Genomic DNA, 16,619 nt, shown 5'->3' on the forward strand with positions numbered 1-16,619 from the left:
TTAAAAGCATCGACCGGCCATATAGATAAACATGACGGTGAGGGGGTGGTTGTATTGTAAATTGTCAAAGGGCCACCCTTAAACAATGATTGCCTGAAACCTTTTGTGTGGCGTCATTCAAATGAAAGACCCGACAGCCTCATAAATGATACAGCCTTAATGGTTTGCATTTCAATTAATTCTATTGTTTGGTCTGGCGACGGCTCTTTGAGCATTATGCGTGGCTATGTTTCAAGGCCTGCTGTGATACCGGATTATAGGTCTTCCCACAGATCCACCACCTTTGGTGACGTAACAATGTTCACTTCGAGTGGTCAGAGACCATGCAATACATAGCTGACCTAACATTACCTTTTACCTGAGGTGCAACCCCATAGGAGCAGGACTTCAACTCAACTGCCTGCATTTAGTATAATTGACATAAAGTGGAAGAGGAGAAGTCACTGTTAACCGGTGGAAAGGATTAGAAATGGATTTTAGAACACGGATTGCACAGCCCAAGTGTGTTTGCCTTTGAGGGTAACAGGCAGATGGACAGAAGCTGTTCTCAGAGGGCCTCATTTAAGAACATCACCAAAGCCAGCTAGACCTACTTATGCCATCTCTCTGCTGCTAAGTGGTGAACTTTATTTTCCGAGCAATTCTCTGCTCTACTGGTCGCTTGATGTATTATTGGGTTTTTAAAGACTCCTTACAAATAGCAAGTGAAAGGGGTACACTGTGGCTATAAGACTAAATTAAGCATGTTCTCACTAAAGGAAGTGAAACAAGCCAAAGTAGTATTCAACGATACCTATGTTTGGGTTCAAGTGCCAGATGCAGGTTCGGTTTCCTGTTTTCACACACCCACTACTGTAATCATGTCGAGTCATCCTAGCCTTCTTGGGAATCATTTAAATAATTCCCTGGAAGTTCCGTTAATGGAATGTCGTCACCACAGTAGGTTCAGGGTCCATTCCTTTTGTTAAACTCTACTGGCCTTCGGTCAAACACTTTAAAATCACGTTTAAAACATTTTTAAATATTTAGTGTACCACCTCCCTTTGAATGTCAACACTTTCAAAGTGAAAACGCAATAGCCTCTGGTGTGAAAATCTAAGCGATTTTATTGGATCAAGTGGCAACAAGAATGCACTTCGACTCACAAATGAAGATTGCTTCCATTTTTTGGGGGAAGCGGCTGCCAGATAGATTTAATCCCATTAAACTCCAGCGATAGCAGATACTCAGCACTTCCTTTGTTTGTACCCAATTAGTAATTCAAAAACAATTACCAGGAAAACAATCTGTGTTCCGGTGCATGTCCTCTGCTTACGATGCACCTTGTGAGTCAATCAGTAAATTATCATCCAGCTAGTCACCAGCCAAACACTTAGGCAAGTTTACCGAACATCTTTATGCAACATGGTCTCCAGGGACTGATACACAGAACAATCCCAAATTGTGTCATGCTTTCCTCCCAATGCAGGGATATCCAACTCGATTAAGAATTACAAAGCCAGATTGAGCAAAAAAAAGAAAAATAGCAATATTCCTGTGAACATGATCTCTGCAGTGAATATTGATTCCCCCAATTGCTTCTTCACCACTTTAAAATGTACAACACTTCAATGGGTATAAAACATTTAAAAAAAAACATATGACTTATAATACAGTCATCACAAGACATTTATTGATGATATGGACTTCTTCTTCAAGGCCCTATCCACAAGGAATATAAAACAATCAAAGCTCAGTGTCAGTGTTGGGTGGGATCGGTGCTCGATTGGCCAGGCTGGACTCGGCCCTCGGTCTCCTGGGCCATCTTCTGGCGGTAGCGCTCGGCCCGCAGTTCCTCAAAGCAGAACTCGGTGGCGCCACTGAAGAGCAGCTCCTTGCAGTAGGCGCTCTTCTCCTGCGGTTTCCCCCCCTGCGTCTCTGGCTGCTGCTTCTGTAGCAACAGGTGTGACCTGTGTTCCTGGAGCCTCTTTAAAGGGGTCTCCTCGAGACGTGGCTTACGGGATGACAGCACCGTGTTCACCGCCGGGTTGATCTTGCATGGAGTCCTGGGCCACAGGAAAAACAAATCAAGAGAGGGAACAACGACCAGTGAGAGGAAACTGAAATCGCGGTATCGTGCTTGCGATTGATGCAAAAATGTTCTTGGGAAAACCTCATTGACAACATATTAATACAAATAAAATGTGTGATATTAGAACTCACATTGTGGGAGGCTCGTCCGACTCTTCCACGAATGGCTGGAAAGACGGTTTCGCAAGAGGCGGCGCTACGATTTTGTGACCGAATCGGGACCTCTGGGGCATCTACGGCAGGACAGAAAGACAGACACGGTATTGGATGAGAGGCCTCCCGTAACAATGCTGCCAACACACAGAGGTTCTACCAGCTCCCACAGGCCTGCAGCGGCCTCTTGAGTCGTACCTTCACGTCGCACCACTTCTCGGGCTTCTGCTCGTTTTCCTTGGCCCTCGCGGGCGGCGGGGCGGCCCAGGGCTCCAGTTTGGGGCCGGAGGTCACAGCCTCCGGACACTTGTTCTCGTCAAAAACCAAGAAGCAGCTGTTCTCGGCTCTACTCGGTGCCGGGGCCCCCTTCGACAGCGAGGCTCTGGCATTATCTGTCCAGAGGGAAACGGATACGACATATTTAAGATTGACATTAGATTGAAAAATAACCATTCTTTTATGGCTTCACATGACCGGCAGTAACATACAGGTGGCAAACAATTGACACGGTGTCAATTGTAGCCGAAGCAAGCATACGTGCATGTACTTACGGCCGAGAACAGCCCGAACTCTGTTGATGGGTACAATGGCCTTCTTCTTTCCCCTGTGTTTGAGATCGATGAGAGACATTCGCTCGGGTTCATTGCTCTCTTCATCACTGTCTTTATCCGCCATGCTGGTCATCACCTGTCGTGACACACGTGCTTGCAGGCCCCTAGAAGTAGTAATTCAGGAAACATTAATTTGACTATTTTTCAGCTTGCATGTGTAGCTGAACTGGTAGACTCTTTTTTCCTTAAACTTTTTCCCAGAGCGGTGCTGATTGGTTATGCACTATGCTGATGTACAATGGTCTAAAAATATAACAAGAAATAGCATAGTGCACTTTTTTGTGGTATTAATAGTAGCGCGTATATATAAAAAAGATATTGTCATCCCCACTGGAGCTCCTGTTTAATGCCACCTTAAATAATGTTTTTATTTATTCTATAGCAGAACAATATCTTTTGTTTTGCTGTAGAACCATTTTTTATACAATGCAGCAATTGATGGGTGTGAAAGCGCCGGGCTGGTCCACTGCTGGATGCATGTAGGGGAACACTGTAGGGTTATGATTTCCTATGATTATCATGCATCATTGTGATATGCATTGAATGAAAGGAGACCCGTCATATCCCTACTTGTGGAACTGCAGGAGCTTATCCCTCGGTTCAGCAAAGTTGTTGAAGCCTTCTTGGTAGGCGTTGTCTGCCTTGCGAGAGTTGCCCTGTCTCTCATATTCCTCTGACCAGGCGATGTAGAAGCTAGCCTGGGACCCTCCTATCCTCTGTGCCTGCATGTAACTGTAGATCTCCAGCGGCTCTGGGCAGATCTCTGCCTGATGAGACAAACACATACACGAGATAGCATGAACTAAAGCATGTCGAAGAAGGAGCTTGCAAATGTGATCAAATAGCTCGCAGCTAACTTACAAATTTGATCCAGAGGTCGACGTAGCGCGGGTCATTGTGGTATCTTTTCTCCTCTGTGAATAGTGTCACGGCTCGCTCCAACAACATGGCAAGGTTGCTCTCCTTCCCACCCTGAGGAAATGTTTGTTCGGTCCATTTGACGTATCTGTTTGGAAAACAAGGCACAAACGTCGGAAAAGCTCACACAGCTATCAAAAATAACTATAGAGTCCCATTATTGCTAATTGTATACGGTTCATATGATTGAAAGTGACTGATCTTACCGATCCCAAACATCAAGTGGATCTTCTCCATTATATAATCTCAGTTCAGATTCAAAGCTTCTGGATAAGAAAAAACACACAAAAATAAATCAGTCATCACTCAAACAGACATATTACTTGACTTGGAGGTCAATGTTTGCTCTTGCTCCCATGACTTACTGTTTCTGCTGGCTGACAGCAGAGCTAGGTCCGTCCTGCTGTTGACTCAGCGCCTGGTGCAGCACCGATACGTCCCGACCCCGCTTCAGCGGCTGGATGTTTTCTTTACTAAGCTCCCATTCTGCATCCACCCCCTCTGCCATCATGCACCTCAACACAACTGCACAGCAGAGGAAAACAACACAATGTATTTAGCAAAGTTTACACTGGAATCAAATGAATGAAGGGATGCTGTGACAGCTATTCATTGCTACAACCCCTCCCAACTTTAATTTCCTTCTGGTTGGTATTCAAATATCATGTATGTCACACTGCATTATTTTATTACCAGGAGAAGTAATCCGATGCTAAAGTGTTCATGCAGTGCAAAGTGAAACGGCATGTAACGTGGGATGAATACTGGCTAACAGCTATCGTTATCCTTTAAGGTGTTGCATCGCTTCGTTTGGAATAGTAGTAAAGTGGACCAACACAATGATCAAAACAAACGAGACCAATACCAGTAAACGATGTAATACAGACTTTACAAACCTAAAGTTGTTCCTTTCAATGATTTTCAAAAGCGTACGGTACTCCACAGTTCCGACAGTACGGCTCTGTATGTTTTGAATGGGAACCGCGAGACAATGATTGGACGAACAGATACCGGAACTACGTAAACGTATGGCACGTCATATTCCGGGTTACTTCCTGTTATTAGACATTTTTTGGAGCCGATGGAGATCAAAGTGGTGTGGTCTATAGATTGTAGATATATTATTGACAACCAATTAAATATTAGATGGACTATTCGAAAAATCAAACCTTCAATCTTACATGAAGCTCTCCGCGTTACAACATGGACAACCGGTGTTTCTGTTGTGCATCTAAGTTTACCCTTTTCCGGAAGGAGGTATGATTATTCATATGAGACATAAGTAACTGGGTATATTCATATGCGATCTTGCTCTCCTTTAATGTGTGTTTTCTCATAATGGATCTAATAGCTGGGCTGTAAAAACTGCGGGCGTTCCTTCTGCTCCAATTGTCTCAACTTGAGCGCAGTGGTGCCTCGCTCTGGCAACACCAAGCAGAAGGTCTGCAAGCGGTGTCATGGCATTCTGTCTGGGTAATTACAACAAACTCCATTGTAGTTTCCCAAAATGAAAAACAAAAATGCGATCTCTTATTCCTTATATGTTTTTAATAGTTCAGAAACACCTAGTGATGGTGGGAAATGGTCCCCCCCAGAGAACTACAAGAAGTCAGTATGCACTTAAAAATCCCACACAATAACACATGATCCTTCTGTTGAATACCATACATGACGTAACTCATTTTCCTGTAATCCCCCCAGGCGAGTGGCTGCCTTGGAAGCCAAACAGCAAGGGTACGATGTGACTCATGCCCACGGCGGTGCTAGAAAAGTCGACATTGACCGTGTGCCTACGAAGGGCCTCACTAAAGAAGACCAAGCTATTGCTGCAAGGCTTCAGAAACTCAAGGAAGACACCAAACCACACAAAACAAGTAAGAACATATTTAGTTATAACTCACACACTCTCTTTAATAATGAGCTAGGGTTAGCACGGTTTCGTGCTTGTTGATATTGTTTTACCATTTGAACCACATTCAATCCAGAGTCCGTTCCTTCTGAGAAGGAAATTGAGTCACGCCTTGCTGCCTTGAAAGCTCCCAGAAACCCGGTGCCTTCTGCCCAGGACATGGAAGACCGCTTGGCGGCCCTACAGGGCAGGCCTCCCCCCACCCAAGCCCCTCCGCCCGTAAGTCCAACCACCCCATATCAGCCTCGGGTAGCTCAAGTGCTCCCTTAAAACCCTCATCAATAATTCACGTGTCACAAATTGCCAAGCACTCTTAATTTATGTTTTATTACACTTGTAACCTGAGAGCCACTTTCTCATTGTTATAAAAAACACTTAACGTTGTTGTTTGTTTGTGAACAGGTGCACCGGCCGCCTGATAACAGAACCCAGACTGAACGGGCCAATGATCTTTTAACACAGATGACAGAGGAAGTTGCTATCGATAACCAACAACAAGACACCAATGGTAAACTAGATAGGAATCCTCCAGTTTATATCTTTCTGTAGTTCTTTTTTAATAGGCTCAGATGCCTCAATTGGTCACCAAAGAATACGTGGTGACTTTACTGACTCCCTCATGTTAACAAAAGCTATCTTGCAGGAGAGATTATTTATCTTGGCTTGGTTACGCATGGTCATGTTGGACCATTGAGTGTTAATTATTAAGCTCTGGCCTATTATAACGCCCTGTCAATCTATAGATGTGGACGACAGCCTCCTGAACAACCTGAACAAGGGGGAGGCGTGCGGGCTGGAGGTGAACCTGGACCAGGACCAGGGGGGATCCAGCAGGCAGCTGGAGGCTGAGAAGAGCCGTGTGCTGGAGGAAGCCATGAGGGAGCTGAGGCAGGAGCAGGGATCCCAGGGGCACGTTCTAGAGATGGCCAAGAGGCTGGCCCTGCTGAAAGGACTGGATCCCGACAAGGGTAGGACATCTTGGTTTATTTCATTAGATTTCAGTCATTTAGCAGATGCTTTTATCTAGAGGCTGGCACAAGTGAGGGCTGAGAACGATTGAAGCGCAGAAACAGTTGGGATAATTATGCTGCATGAACATCTTTCTGGCAAGACCAGGGGACAGAATGCAGAGTGGTAATCACAGAGATGCATGTTACTCGATAGTTACATCTCCGATATGCAGAGCATCCCAGTGTTCCTCTTCGTCATCAAAATTCTGTTGTTCATGTTTTTAGGGAAGAGGTTCTGTTTTCAGAATCAGTAAAAAAAAAAAAAAAAAAAAGCTGCATGGGGTCAAAGCATCCAGGCACTAGGCTCTCTCCGACACAGCTCCCTCTATTCAAACTTTCCCTGCAGATTTGCTAGCTGGCGCTGGTCTGTGACGTCGTCTGTAATCCACACTAATATGATGGATGGGCAGAATTACTGCGAGTTAACGGAGGGAAAAAGTTGGCTTAGTGGAATGTGTGAATGCCTCCGTCAGCGTCTCAACAGCTTTACATTACTCTGAATCGTCCATATTTATATCTTCTCTCTATATATATCTCGTTATTAGTCACCATGGAGGACTTCCAGCATCCCGACAGCGATGAGGAGACTGAGGAAGAGGCTGTTCAAAGGGTCTTAAAACAGGTCAGGAGCAAAGGCAGAGTTAATATACACCTGATAATATGTGATCATGGACCTAATAATGATAACATGATATGTTATCATACATTTAGGTTATAACCTTTTTTTGTTTTAAATAATTATGCCATGTGAGTGCATCCATTACTACCTTCTTTCTTTTGTACACATTTATCTTCATCCATTGAAAATACATTCTGAGGTGCGACACACTCTATAGTTAAAGGTTGACGGCCTTATGATGCCCTTATGTAAACTTTAGAAAAGGGACCACGATTTCATTCATTTCATCGGCAATGCTGAACACACGCCAATGTTTTATACGAAGTCATTATTAATATTAATAGCGGCCACAAGGGGGTAATGTTTTCACCACGGCTCATCAGTTCTATTAAGCTATTGGTCCTCCATTTTCTTCTAACGTCTTCTAACATTCTGTTTATTTCATTTCCAGCTTTCAGAAGAGGCTGCGCTGGATGAAGCCAGCGGCTACAACATACCCTTTGAGGACAGCGGTCCGAAGACCACCAACAACAAAGCCCCTTCTAAATCCACGGTACGGGGCAACTTGAGGTTCCATCATTTGGCAATCAAAGTCCTACACACAAAACAAATATTAAAATGCCGAATTATTAATACATGATTATTCCAATCTGTTCCATGTGTATTCAGGGTCCAGCAGCCAGGGCGCCTGCTGCTGTTGTAAAAAAGCCTTTGGTCAGTGATGATGAGGGTGGTGGCAGCGACGAAGAGGAACTTCCCTGGTGCTGCATATGTAACGAAGACGCCTCCATACGATGCCATACCTGTGATGGAGACCTGTTCTGCGGCCGCTGCTTCCGGTATTTGGCTGCCCTGCGTATTCATCGACATCCCTCGGCACGACATTCAGATTCTCTGCACAAACTCGGAGAAATACATTTATTCATGTGAAAATATGACAAAATCATAAACTAATGTCCTGGCATGTGGATGATGATGATGATGATGATGATGATGATGATGACCCAGATACATTTTGCAGTACCGGCATGTTTGTGCATAAAGTATTCAGAGTGATGAATTCTCAGTCAAATATCCATTATTTCCACAGGGAGGGACATGACAAATACGACAGGAAGGAGCATCGCACAGCCAGTTACACTCCACCCAAGAGGAAAACAAAGAAGAAGGGGACATAAGAGTGAGAGCCAGGCCCTAACCCTAACGGCTTCATCATCATTATTACTGTAAGGCTCAACCTTTAACCTGAACGACCAAAGGAAAAGCAATGAGGTTCTTTTTTTACCCACCCCAGCATCTTAAACACTAGAGGTTATGGTTGTAAAGGTAAACTTATAACTGTAGTCGGTTCTATTTTTAGTCTGACAGGTTATTAGCTCACAGTTAGTGCCATTTTATGTTCTCCCAGCTCTTCAGAGGCTGCATGATGTTTATGTTGGGAATTGACAAATTAATGACGACAATAACTCAAATTCAGGGCGTATCGGTGTACTCTATGTGATTCATGCAGGATTTATGAAATATAAAACATGAGATTAAACCCTGCTGCTTTAGTACTGGGCTGCTTAGGGCTAGAACAATGAGTTCATAAACCACAACCAATTGAGGTTCCCATGTCATTCACCCCACCTCCCAGAGACAACAAATGCAACAAATACACACATGTGTGCGTTGCTTGGCCATTGCACTTTTTTGCTAATTCATTTTTTGCTGAGTCCTTTAAATGCAATTGGTTTAGAGTACTGATACTGTACACCATGCTGCTGCTGTCATGTTGTGACTTTTGAGAATAGCAGACAAAACACTATTAAGAGATTACCAGCTCTGTTTTGTATTGGGCATACAAGGCACACCTGTGCTGTCATCTTCCTGTCCTGACGGAGCTCTTGCTTTCCCAGGCCTTGTGTGTAACGTCATGCTAACCGACACAGACAGGGAAGGCTTGGCATTTAATTATCTATTTATCTTTTATTTTCTGTCTTTCATGTGTAATGTTGTATAATTGTTCTTCCAACCTGGTCAGAGGTTGCTGCTGTATGGATTTGAAGAAAGAAAAGGGAAAGACAAATCTAGCAAATCCCTAAATTGCATCCCTAAGCCAAAGCGTGGTATGTGCTCCGGCCAGAGTGCAGATTCATCAATGTGCATCACTCTCTGGCTGACTGACGTGAGCCCATAATTAAGGCCCTCTCCAGGGGCTTGCTCCATTAAGGTCCATATGGAGACGACCAGGTTGTTTGCCTGTCCAGGTCACATTGTAACCGTCGACAGGAAATGGATCTTTGGTAATGGATGCATACTTATCGGCTGCCATTTCTGCGTCATGTTTGGACAATACTTACTCGTAGCCCATTTATCCTAATGCCCCCTGTGTTTTCCATTAACCCCCCACTCCCCCCACCCAAATTGTGATTGACAGAATTAGGCAATGATCTTCAGTACATTGTGATCTGGAAAGGCCAAGCCTTGTGATCACTTAATGTCTTGAGAGAGTCCTGAGGGCAGTTTTGGCATCATGGCAGTCTCCTCGGTCGCCCCATTTCCTTTCAGCTGGTTCACCCCATTGCTCTTTGAGACATACCCGGGTTTAAGACTATCTAGTAGAAGACCCCTTTCGGAGGTTTTGCACGCAAATAACATCTGGTAGGAGATTTATGTGCGTTTGTGCATAAATGCACAAGAGTATTGTGCGAACAAATAAAATAACCAGTCTCTCTGCATTGTCAGCAAGCGATTTTTGTGTGGGGGCGGGTCTGTATGTATAAAAAGTATGCACAGACCTGAAAATCTTTTTTTTATTTTGACATTGAACTCTATAATCAGAACCCCCGCAAAAAAAGAAGTTCTATACATAAATAGGCAACCGGGGAAAAAAATGTACGGTCATACACAGAAACCAGTCCGTCGGATTGAACAGCTTATGTTTATACGCGTTTCTCAGCGTTGCATTCTTGGTGTTTATGAGGAAGTCCAAATGTTAACGCTGTCTATAAATACGACAATAAAAAAAAAAAAATGGATGATCAAAAGTGACTGCTTTGACAGTGTCTGTCGCTGCTGTCTGCGGACCCCCATGCGTGGGGAGACCCCCTGACTGGGGTATCCCACGAAATGTACACCACACATGCCATTATTCAACGGTTTAAGGAGCTGGAGGAGAAAGAGGCATGTCTTGTTTCGTGTCTCGAATGGGTCTATTTCTTCAGAGTGCCTGACATCTTGCGCAGCCCCTTCATCCTGTAGAGCAGCCCGTTGATGAATTCCTTTAGAGAGGAGATGAAGTCAAGTTCAATTTTCTTTCTTCACCAAATGAAACCAAAGCAGACACACAAGAGCCAGCCCTTGGGACGCCGCCCTTACGAATAATTAAATAAGTTGATCAGCTTAATTAAGAGTTAACCTAATTAGTTTGTTTAATCACACCTCACCTCTTTTGGCTTCCCACATTCCTGCAGCAACTCCTGTTGGAGAGAAGCCACAGATTAAGTATCGGCAACGATTTCTCAAGAGGTGGTTCCTGCATTAAAGCTACGATCCTGTAGAACCTGATATGGCTCCACTTTATTTATGTGATAAAGGAACAGGTTCTATCTGACATGGCTTCTGCAGGCTACATGTGATCCACGTTAACTGTGCATTAGACATTTCTGTTTGGTTATGTCACAGTGTAAACCGTGTCGTAAAACACAACTTGAGGTGATTTGAATGGACTTATGTGGGCTCACCTGCAGCCGGCTCCTCTGGCCTTCTTCCGACAAGTCCAGGAGCTCGTCTATGTCAATCTCTAGCTCTGGAATCTCCTCTGCCTGAAACACACACACACACACACACACACACACACACACACACACACACACACACACACACACACACACACACACACACACACACACGCAAAGTCCAAAAGGCAGTTTGAGATAGACAGCCTCTCAGACATACAGACGTGCAAACCTCATACAGCCTCAAGGAGAATAATACAATTTTTATTGTTTGCAAAAGACAAGCTGTAATGAGGAGAGGCGCCATGAAACAAACAAGGCACAATAGCCTTACTTGTGGCACAATGAATGTGTCTCTTATCTGTGCTGTGCTTTAAAGTGGTTTGAGAAAAGGCCAGAGGAATCGACGGAGAAGACACTTAGGTGTCTGTGGGTTTGCCGTCGCCATAATGACCGCTGGGACTTCCCTTTGAAGTGCTTTATGGAGGGTCGATGAGGGTGATGCTATGCCGGTGAGGTAATTAGTCCAGGATTCGAGGCAGGAAGGGCTGTCTGGGACGTGCTTATCTCCTGCAAACATTTGACTTCCTTCCTACGTATACCAGCATTCTATGGGGGGGACATTTCAAATACGAATGCTGAATTATATGATGTACAACAGCAACAATCATGGTTCCACAAAAGCTTCTCAGTCTGACTGAGAAAGAAAATTAGGTAGACACACTTGTCGCTTTATCGTTTGGTGTCATATGATTATAGAATACTTTAGAACACTTTTAAAGTATTTTATACCCGCTACACAAAAATCAATGGATGTCATCCAAACTTTGGGTCCAAAATGTTAAAAAACGACCCAAGTGGCATAAATCAAATCAAAGCATACTTTTCTCACATTGACTTGCTAGGGAGAAAGTGAGCCAGTCAGCGGGTGGATGTGGCAATTTGGCGAGGACCATTTTTAGAAGTGTATTTTCCGGCTCAGAAGGTTTAATGGCTGGCGAGAACAGGCCTCGACGCGGGGCTCTCTGGATGAGCACATAGGGCTAACCACGGTTGAAGTGCTGACTGGCAGAGGAGAGCGAGAGCCCATATCTATATAACGTCCCCAATGGCCCCGCTGTGTAATTGATTAATACTGCAGATGGACACATAGCGATTATGCTGAGAGCTCTCTGTTCACATTTGCAGAACTGGGCCCTGGTAATGGCGCTCCTATGTTTTGTTCACAGTTTGTAGGTATGAATACGCAAGGCTGTGTGATGCAGGGTTGAAATCCTCGGAGGCCGTTAGCATTGACCAGCGTAGACTAGTTGAGCCGTTGTCATGGGGTTATAAATGACATCACTTTTCTTAAGTTGATTGGTTTGTGGCAGCCATAAAAGCCCTATTAAGATGCTTTTATTTTTGCTAATTTCTTTACAGTGGCCTCAATAAACCTCATTAGAACTTCCTGAATTGAATGCAGTATATGGAGGCTAAAGTATATTTTGTCACTTAAATCCTAAATACATGAATAACAAATGAGCCTTCAGAGGAACCAATTAATGTTCCAGACTGCATTATAGAGTCTTAACTCTCTGACCTTCACCAGAAGTCTTGTTTCGACCCATTACCATCAACCCCTAGCCCAGGCAGGGGGGAGATCGCTTCGTGGCTGCGCTAAATGGAACTTTTGTTTTCAAAGGCACTGAAGAACGTTTCTGCACATAATGGTAAACATTCTTTTGGCCGAAGTCATGTACTGTGGAACAAACAGTACAAAAAACAGTCCAAAAGAAGCTTTTTATACCGATTGAATTTGACCGAGAGCAAAACTTGCTTTCCCTTAGATTCTGCTGTGTGTCCATCATAAACTACACCGGAGTCATCTATATACCAAAGTAGATTGTACCTAAAGTGGTTTCATGGGACACTGACTCTGAATCTCCTTACAAGTGAGGCGCTTGTCATACTGACGGGATGGGTTTACGATTTCCCCAAAAGGTGTGAGGAGCACAGAGACGCCTGCCACACACCGGCCCACCGCAGCACTTGAATGAATTAGAGATGAGGCTAAATAATTCAGGCGGTGACGCAGAGGGGCGGACTGTAAATGCTTCCCTTGCGGAAGACTTCGAAAACCCCAACAGAGCCAACATCCCCAGAAAGCCTTGTAAAATTCACCCCACAACAGGGGACACATGGAGAAAACCATGCCTAATTGCGATGCAGTGACTTTATAACCATTGTGTACTGCTGCCACTGTGAAAATAATGTTTATTAACAGAGTCGTCGCTTGTAGGACAGAAGGAAACAAAGTACTTGCTCCTTGCCCTTTTTCCGTCAGGGATTAGTAAAGTAGGCTACACCTAATCTTATCAAAACACACACACACACACACACACACACTCACACACACACACACACACACACACACACACACACACACACACACACACACACACACACACACACACACACACACACACACAATAGACATCTAATGTTTCACAATGAAGAGACGTTGAGCTAAAAAAGATGCAAAAACAAATAAAGAATAAATGGAAAAAGTGCTGCATTATAAATTATAGGAACTAGAGTTGAAATATAATGAATATGTGTTGAGGCCAGTATACCTGGATATAGAACTCTGCGAAAATTGGGGCTATGATACAGGAAAGTGTTCGCACCTCTCTGTAGCATCATCGTTCAGTGAACTATCAGAGGCTAATGCTTCTGCACCTACTTAGAGGAGGATTTCATCCGCATGTGTGAAGTAGTATGCAAACCCGGTACTCCAGCACCCGATGCTCTGCGTCTGTGTGCCACATGGACGCTCTTGACAAATAGCCCACCCAGGCTTTATCTCCTCACACCCCAACGATGCTCTATTTATACCGGGGCGGGCCCAGCAACCATCCCAGTGATCCCACAGAATTTAACTCCTGGTGGGGCCATCACTCAGACTCCATGCAGACTCCGCCAACAGATGCAGTGAGTCGCTTCAGCCGGCATGTGCCAGCCGTGTAGCATCCTGCATGTTAAACTAGCAGGATGTTGTGTCTACATCACCTCTTATTTCGCCACAAACAGCAGTTTTGTCATACATTGCCTGCATCATCGTGCTCATCATCCTCTCCATCCTCCTCCCCCTGTTCCTCACATGGCTGCCCTGTTTCCACCGAGCCCTTCTGCCTCATGTAGGCGTAGATACATTTGTTGCCATGGTTCCCTCGGAGAAAATCAACTTCTTACAACGCATCAGGCGTAATCGGATCAGAACACGCCACCACCCAGACAGCCAGGAGTCGGGGGGGGGGGGCCAGGCAATGGGACTTTACGACCTGAGCAGGGAACTGGTTGTCGGGGGGGGGGGGGGGGGAGTGGTCTGGCAATCTTTGGAGGGATAGGCCATGATATCATCATTCTATTGAGTGTCCAATACATGCTGAATAGACTCCTCCACAAGTATATCCACCCGTCGACCATTTCAGTGGCGAAGCCTGCCTACCCCAGCAGGCGTGTGAGCGTGAGGCATGGGTACACCCCTGATGTGAATGCTGATCCATGGCAGTCCCACCAGCACCACCCACCGCTTGGTGTGAGGGTTATGCTCTGCGAGCATGTCTTTGGAGGTGGGAGCAAAGTCATCACCCATTGTTGGGATTGGGCCGTCAGTCATTTGTACATAACTCCCCAAACAGACGGAGCCAAAGGCTGAATTATGATTCCAGGCGACCTCATACACGTGTTGCTGTGATGAGTCAAATTAGCTGATAACTGCTATCAACATGTTGTTCTGCTCAGACTGATAAAAGTGCTGTGCGGGAAATGAAAACCTTAAGTGTCAGAAGCCGTTATATTCTTTTCAAAAGGTTTAAGAAGAATAGGCAGGACTAAGTGAACCAGGAAAGGCTATAAGTGGTAAATGGGACACACACACACACACACACACACACACACACACACACACACACACACACACACACACACACAGACACACACACACACACACACACACACACACACACACACACACACACACACACACACAAACACACACACACACACACACACACACACACACACACACACACACACACACACACACACACACACTCACACAGACAGACACACAAATCCCCCCGCACTTTTGAACCACACACTGCTGTCTTCCCACACACTTCCAAAAAGAACAACCTGTGCTCATGATTGTGCTATTATTACGTATGTACTTGTGTTCTATGCATGCTTGTGGGCAGTTTTGTGTGTGTGTGTGTGTGTGCAAGTGTCTGTGTGTGTCTGCATGTGTGTTTGTCTATGTGCGAGTGTGTGTGTATGTGTGCGTGTGTCCGGGCCAGTGGTTCCCCACCTCGCAGTCAAAGAGCAGGTGCAGCTGACCGTCGATCCACTCCTCTATGTCCAGCCGTCTCTGCAGGTCCTTGCGGTTGTACTTGACCGTGAGCTTGCCCAACCGGTGGCCGGCCGTCTCCTCCGTCTTGTCCACCGTCTGGAACATCACCCTGGACTGGGCACCCGGTTCCGTCGACGCCATGCCTGCCACGGCCTCAGGAGATCCGTGGTCGACGGAGGCTCAGACTGAACACAGTCACACACACACACACACACACACACACACACACACACACACACACACACACACACACACACACACACACACACAGACACACGCCTCACGCACACACACACACTCTCTTGTAGAAGCCGGACGGTCCACTGGCTGCCCTCGCTCGGCTCTTCTCTGTGTGTCTGCTGACAGTCAGAGAGCTGTACTGGCCGCTCGCCTCTCTGCCGTTATCTTGTTGTGTCGTGTGTGTTGGCCTGATCCTTGCTTCCCTTCGCCCCTTCCTTTCTGTGCCGCGACAGTTCCCGCTGGCCACCCTTAATGAGTTGGTCTTTGCGCTCTGTTTGTTTTCTCCCCTCTCTCACTCTCTTCCTCTCCTTCCGCTCTGCCTCGATCGCTCGCTGTCTGCTGATCTCCTCGGCTCCCCTCGGCACAGCCTGCTGCCCGCACCACCAAGAGGAGGGTAATGAGATACGCCTCTTTCTGTTGGTGTGTGTGTTGGTGTGGTCTGCGTGTCGGTGTGTGGGGGATGCTTGCGTGAGTTGGCCTGCGTGTACGAGTGAGTGAGTGGGAGAGAGAGATAATGTGTGTGGGTGTGGGTGTTTTTGTGTGTGCGGGTGTGTGTTTGTGTGTTTGGTTGCTGGTCTGAGTGTGCCTGTATGTGTGTGAATGAGGAGGATTGAGAGAAAGAGAGATAATGCGTGTGTTTGTGTGCGCACGAAAAACATATAGGGTGTGTATTTGTGGATTTCCCCTCCCCATTGGTTAAGCACCTGGCTGGGCATAGGTCAATTACAGTTATAAAGACTTGGGAAAGGGCATAGGGCGCAGCATGGAGCGATCAGGCTTCAGGCAAATGACATCCTCTGAATGGCTCACTATATGTTGTTGCAGTGAACACCTTTGAACCCCACCACAAGAACCACACACTTGAGTTAGGTCCGAACCAGGGAACTCTCCTTAACCAACTCACTGCTGAGTACGAACAACACGTAGGAATAGGTTTGTGAAGCTCTAGAGGGGCGACTGCAGCAACCCTGGCTCCT

The 16,619-nt window shown here is 45.6% G+C and overlaps 3 protein-coding genes across 3 annotated transcripts; 1 reads left to right on the plus strand and 2 right to left on the minus strand.

Annotated features, from left to right (window-relative positions):
• Positions 1–1,354: 1,354 nt before the first annotated feature.
• Positions 1,355–4,777, minus strand: bub1bb (BUB1 mitotic checkpoint serine/threonine kinase Bb). Its single transcript, XM_060052150.1, has 9 exons — positions 4,649–4,777; positions 4,118–4,277; positions 3,959–4,018; positions 3,696–3,840; positions 3,405–3,601; positions 2,775–2,938; positions 2,422–2,615; positions 2,203–2,303; positions 1,355–2,045 (listed from the first exon to the last, which is right to left on the minus strand). Exons 2-9 carry the CDS (start codon positions 4,261–4,263, stop codon positions 1,739–1,741), a joined length of 1,314 nt encoding a protein of 437 aa, XP_059908133.1. The 5' UTR covers positions 4,264–4,277; positions 4,649–4,777; the 3' UTR covers positions 1,355–1,738.
• A 34-nt stretch (positions 4,778–4,811) lies between these two features.
• On the plus strand, positions 4,812–10,323 carry zfyve19 (zinc finger, FYVE domain containing 19). Its single transcript, XM_060052149.1, has 11 exons — positions 4,812–5,009; positions 5,104–5,225; positions 5,307–5,360; positions 5,454–5,626; positions 5,738–5,880; positions 6,064–6,169; positions 6,405–6,629; positions 7,217–7,293; positions 7,742–7,843; positions 7,960–8,129; positions 8,381–10,323. Exons 1-11 carry the CDS (start codon positions 4,956–4,958, stop codon positions 8,466–8,468), a joined length of 1,314 nt encoding a protein of 437 aa, XP_059908132.1. The 5' UTR covers positions 4,812–4,955; the 3' UTR covers positions 8,469–10,323.
• On the minus strand, positions 9,005–16,374 carry ppp1r14d (protein phosphatase 1 regulatory inhibitor subunit 14D). Its single transcript, XM_060052151.1, has 5 exons — positions 15,638–16,374; positions 15,361–15,587; positions 11,016–11,096; positions 10,719–10,751; positions 9,005–10,553 (listed from the first exon to the last, which is right to left on the minus strand). The coding sequence occupies exons 2-5, from the start codon at positions 15,541–15,543 to the stop codon at positions 10,485–10,487; spliced, it is 366 nt and encodes a 121-aa protein (XP_059908134.1). The 5' UTR covers positions 15,544–15,587; positions 15,638–16,374; the 3' UTR covers positions 9,005–10,484.
• Between the last annotated feature and the right edge of the window lie 245 nt (positions 16,375–16,619).

This window comes from Gadus macrocephalus, chromosome 5 (genome assembly GCF_031168955.1).
Source record: "Gadus macrocephalus chromosome 5, ASM3116895v1".
In the NCBI taxonomy this organism is placed as follows: Eukaryota; Metazoa; Chordata; class Actinopteri; order Gadiformes; family Gadidae; genus Gadus; species Gadus macrocephalus.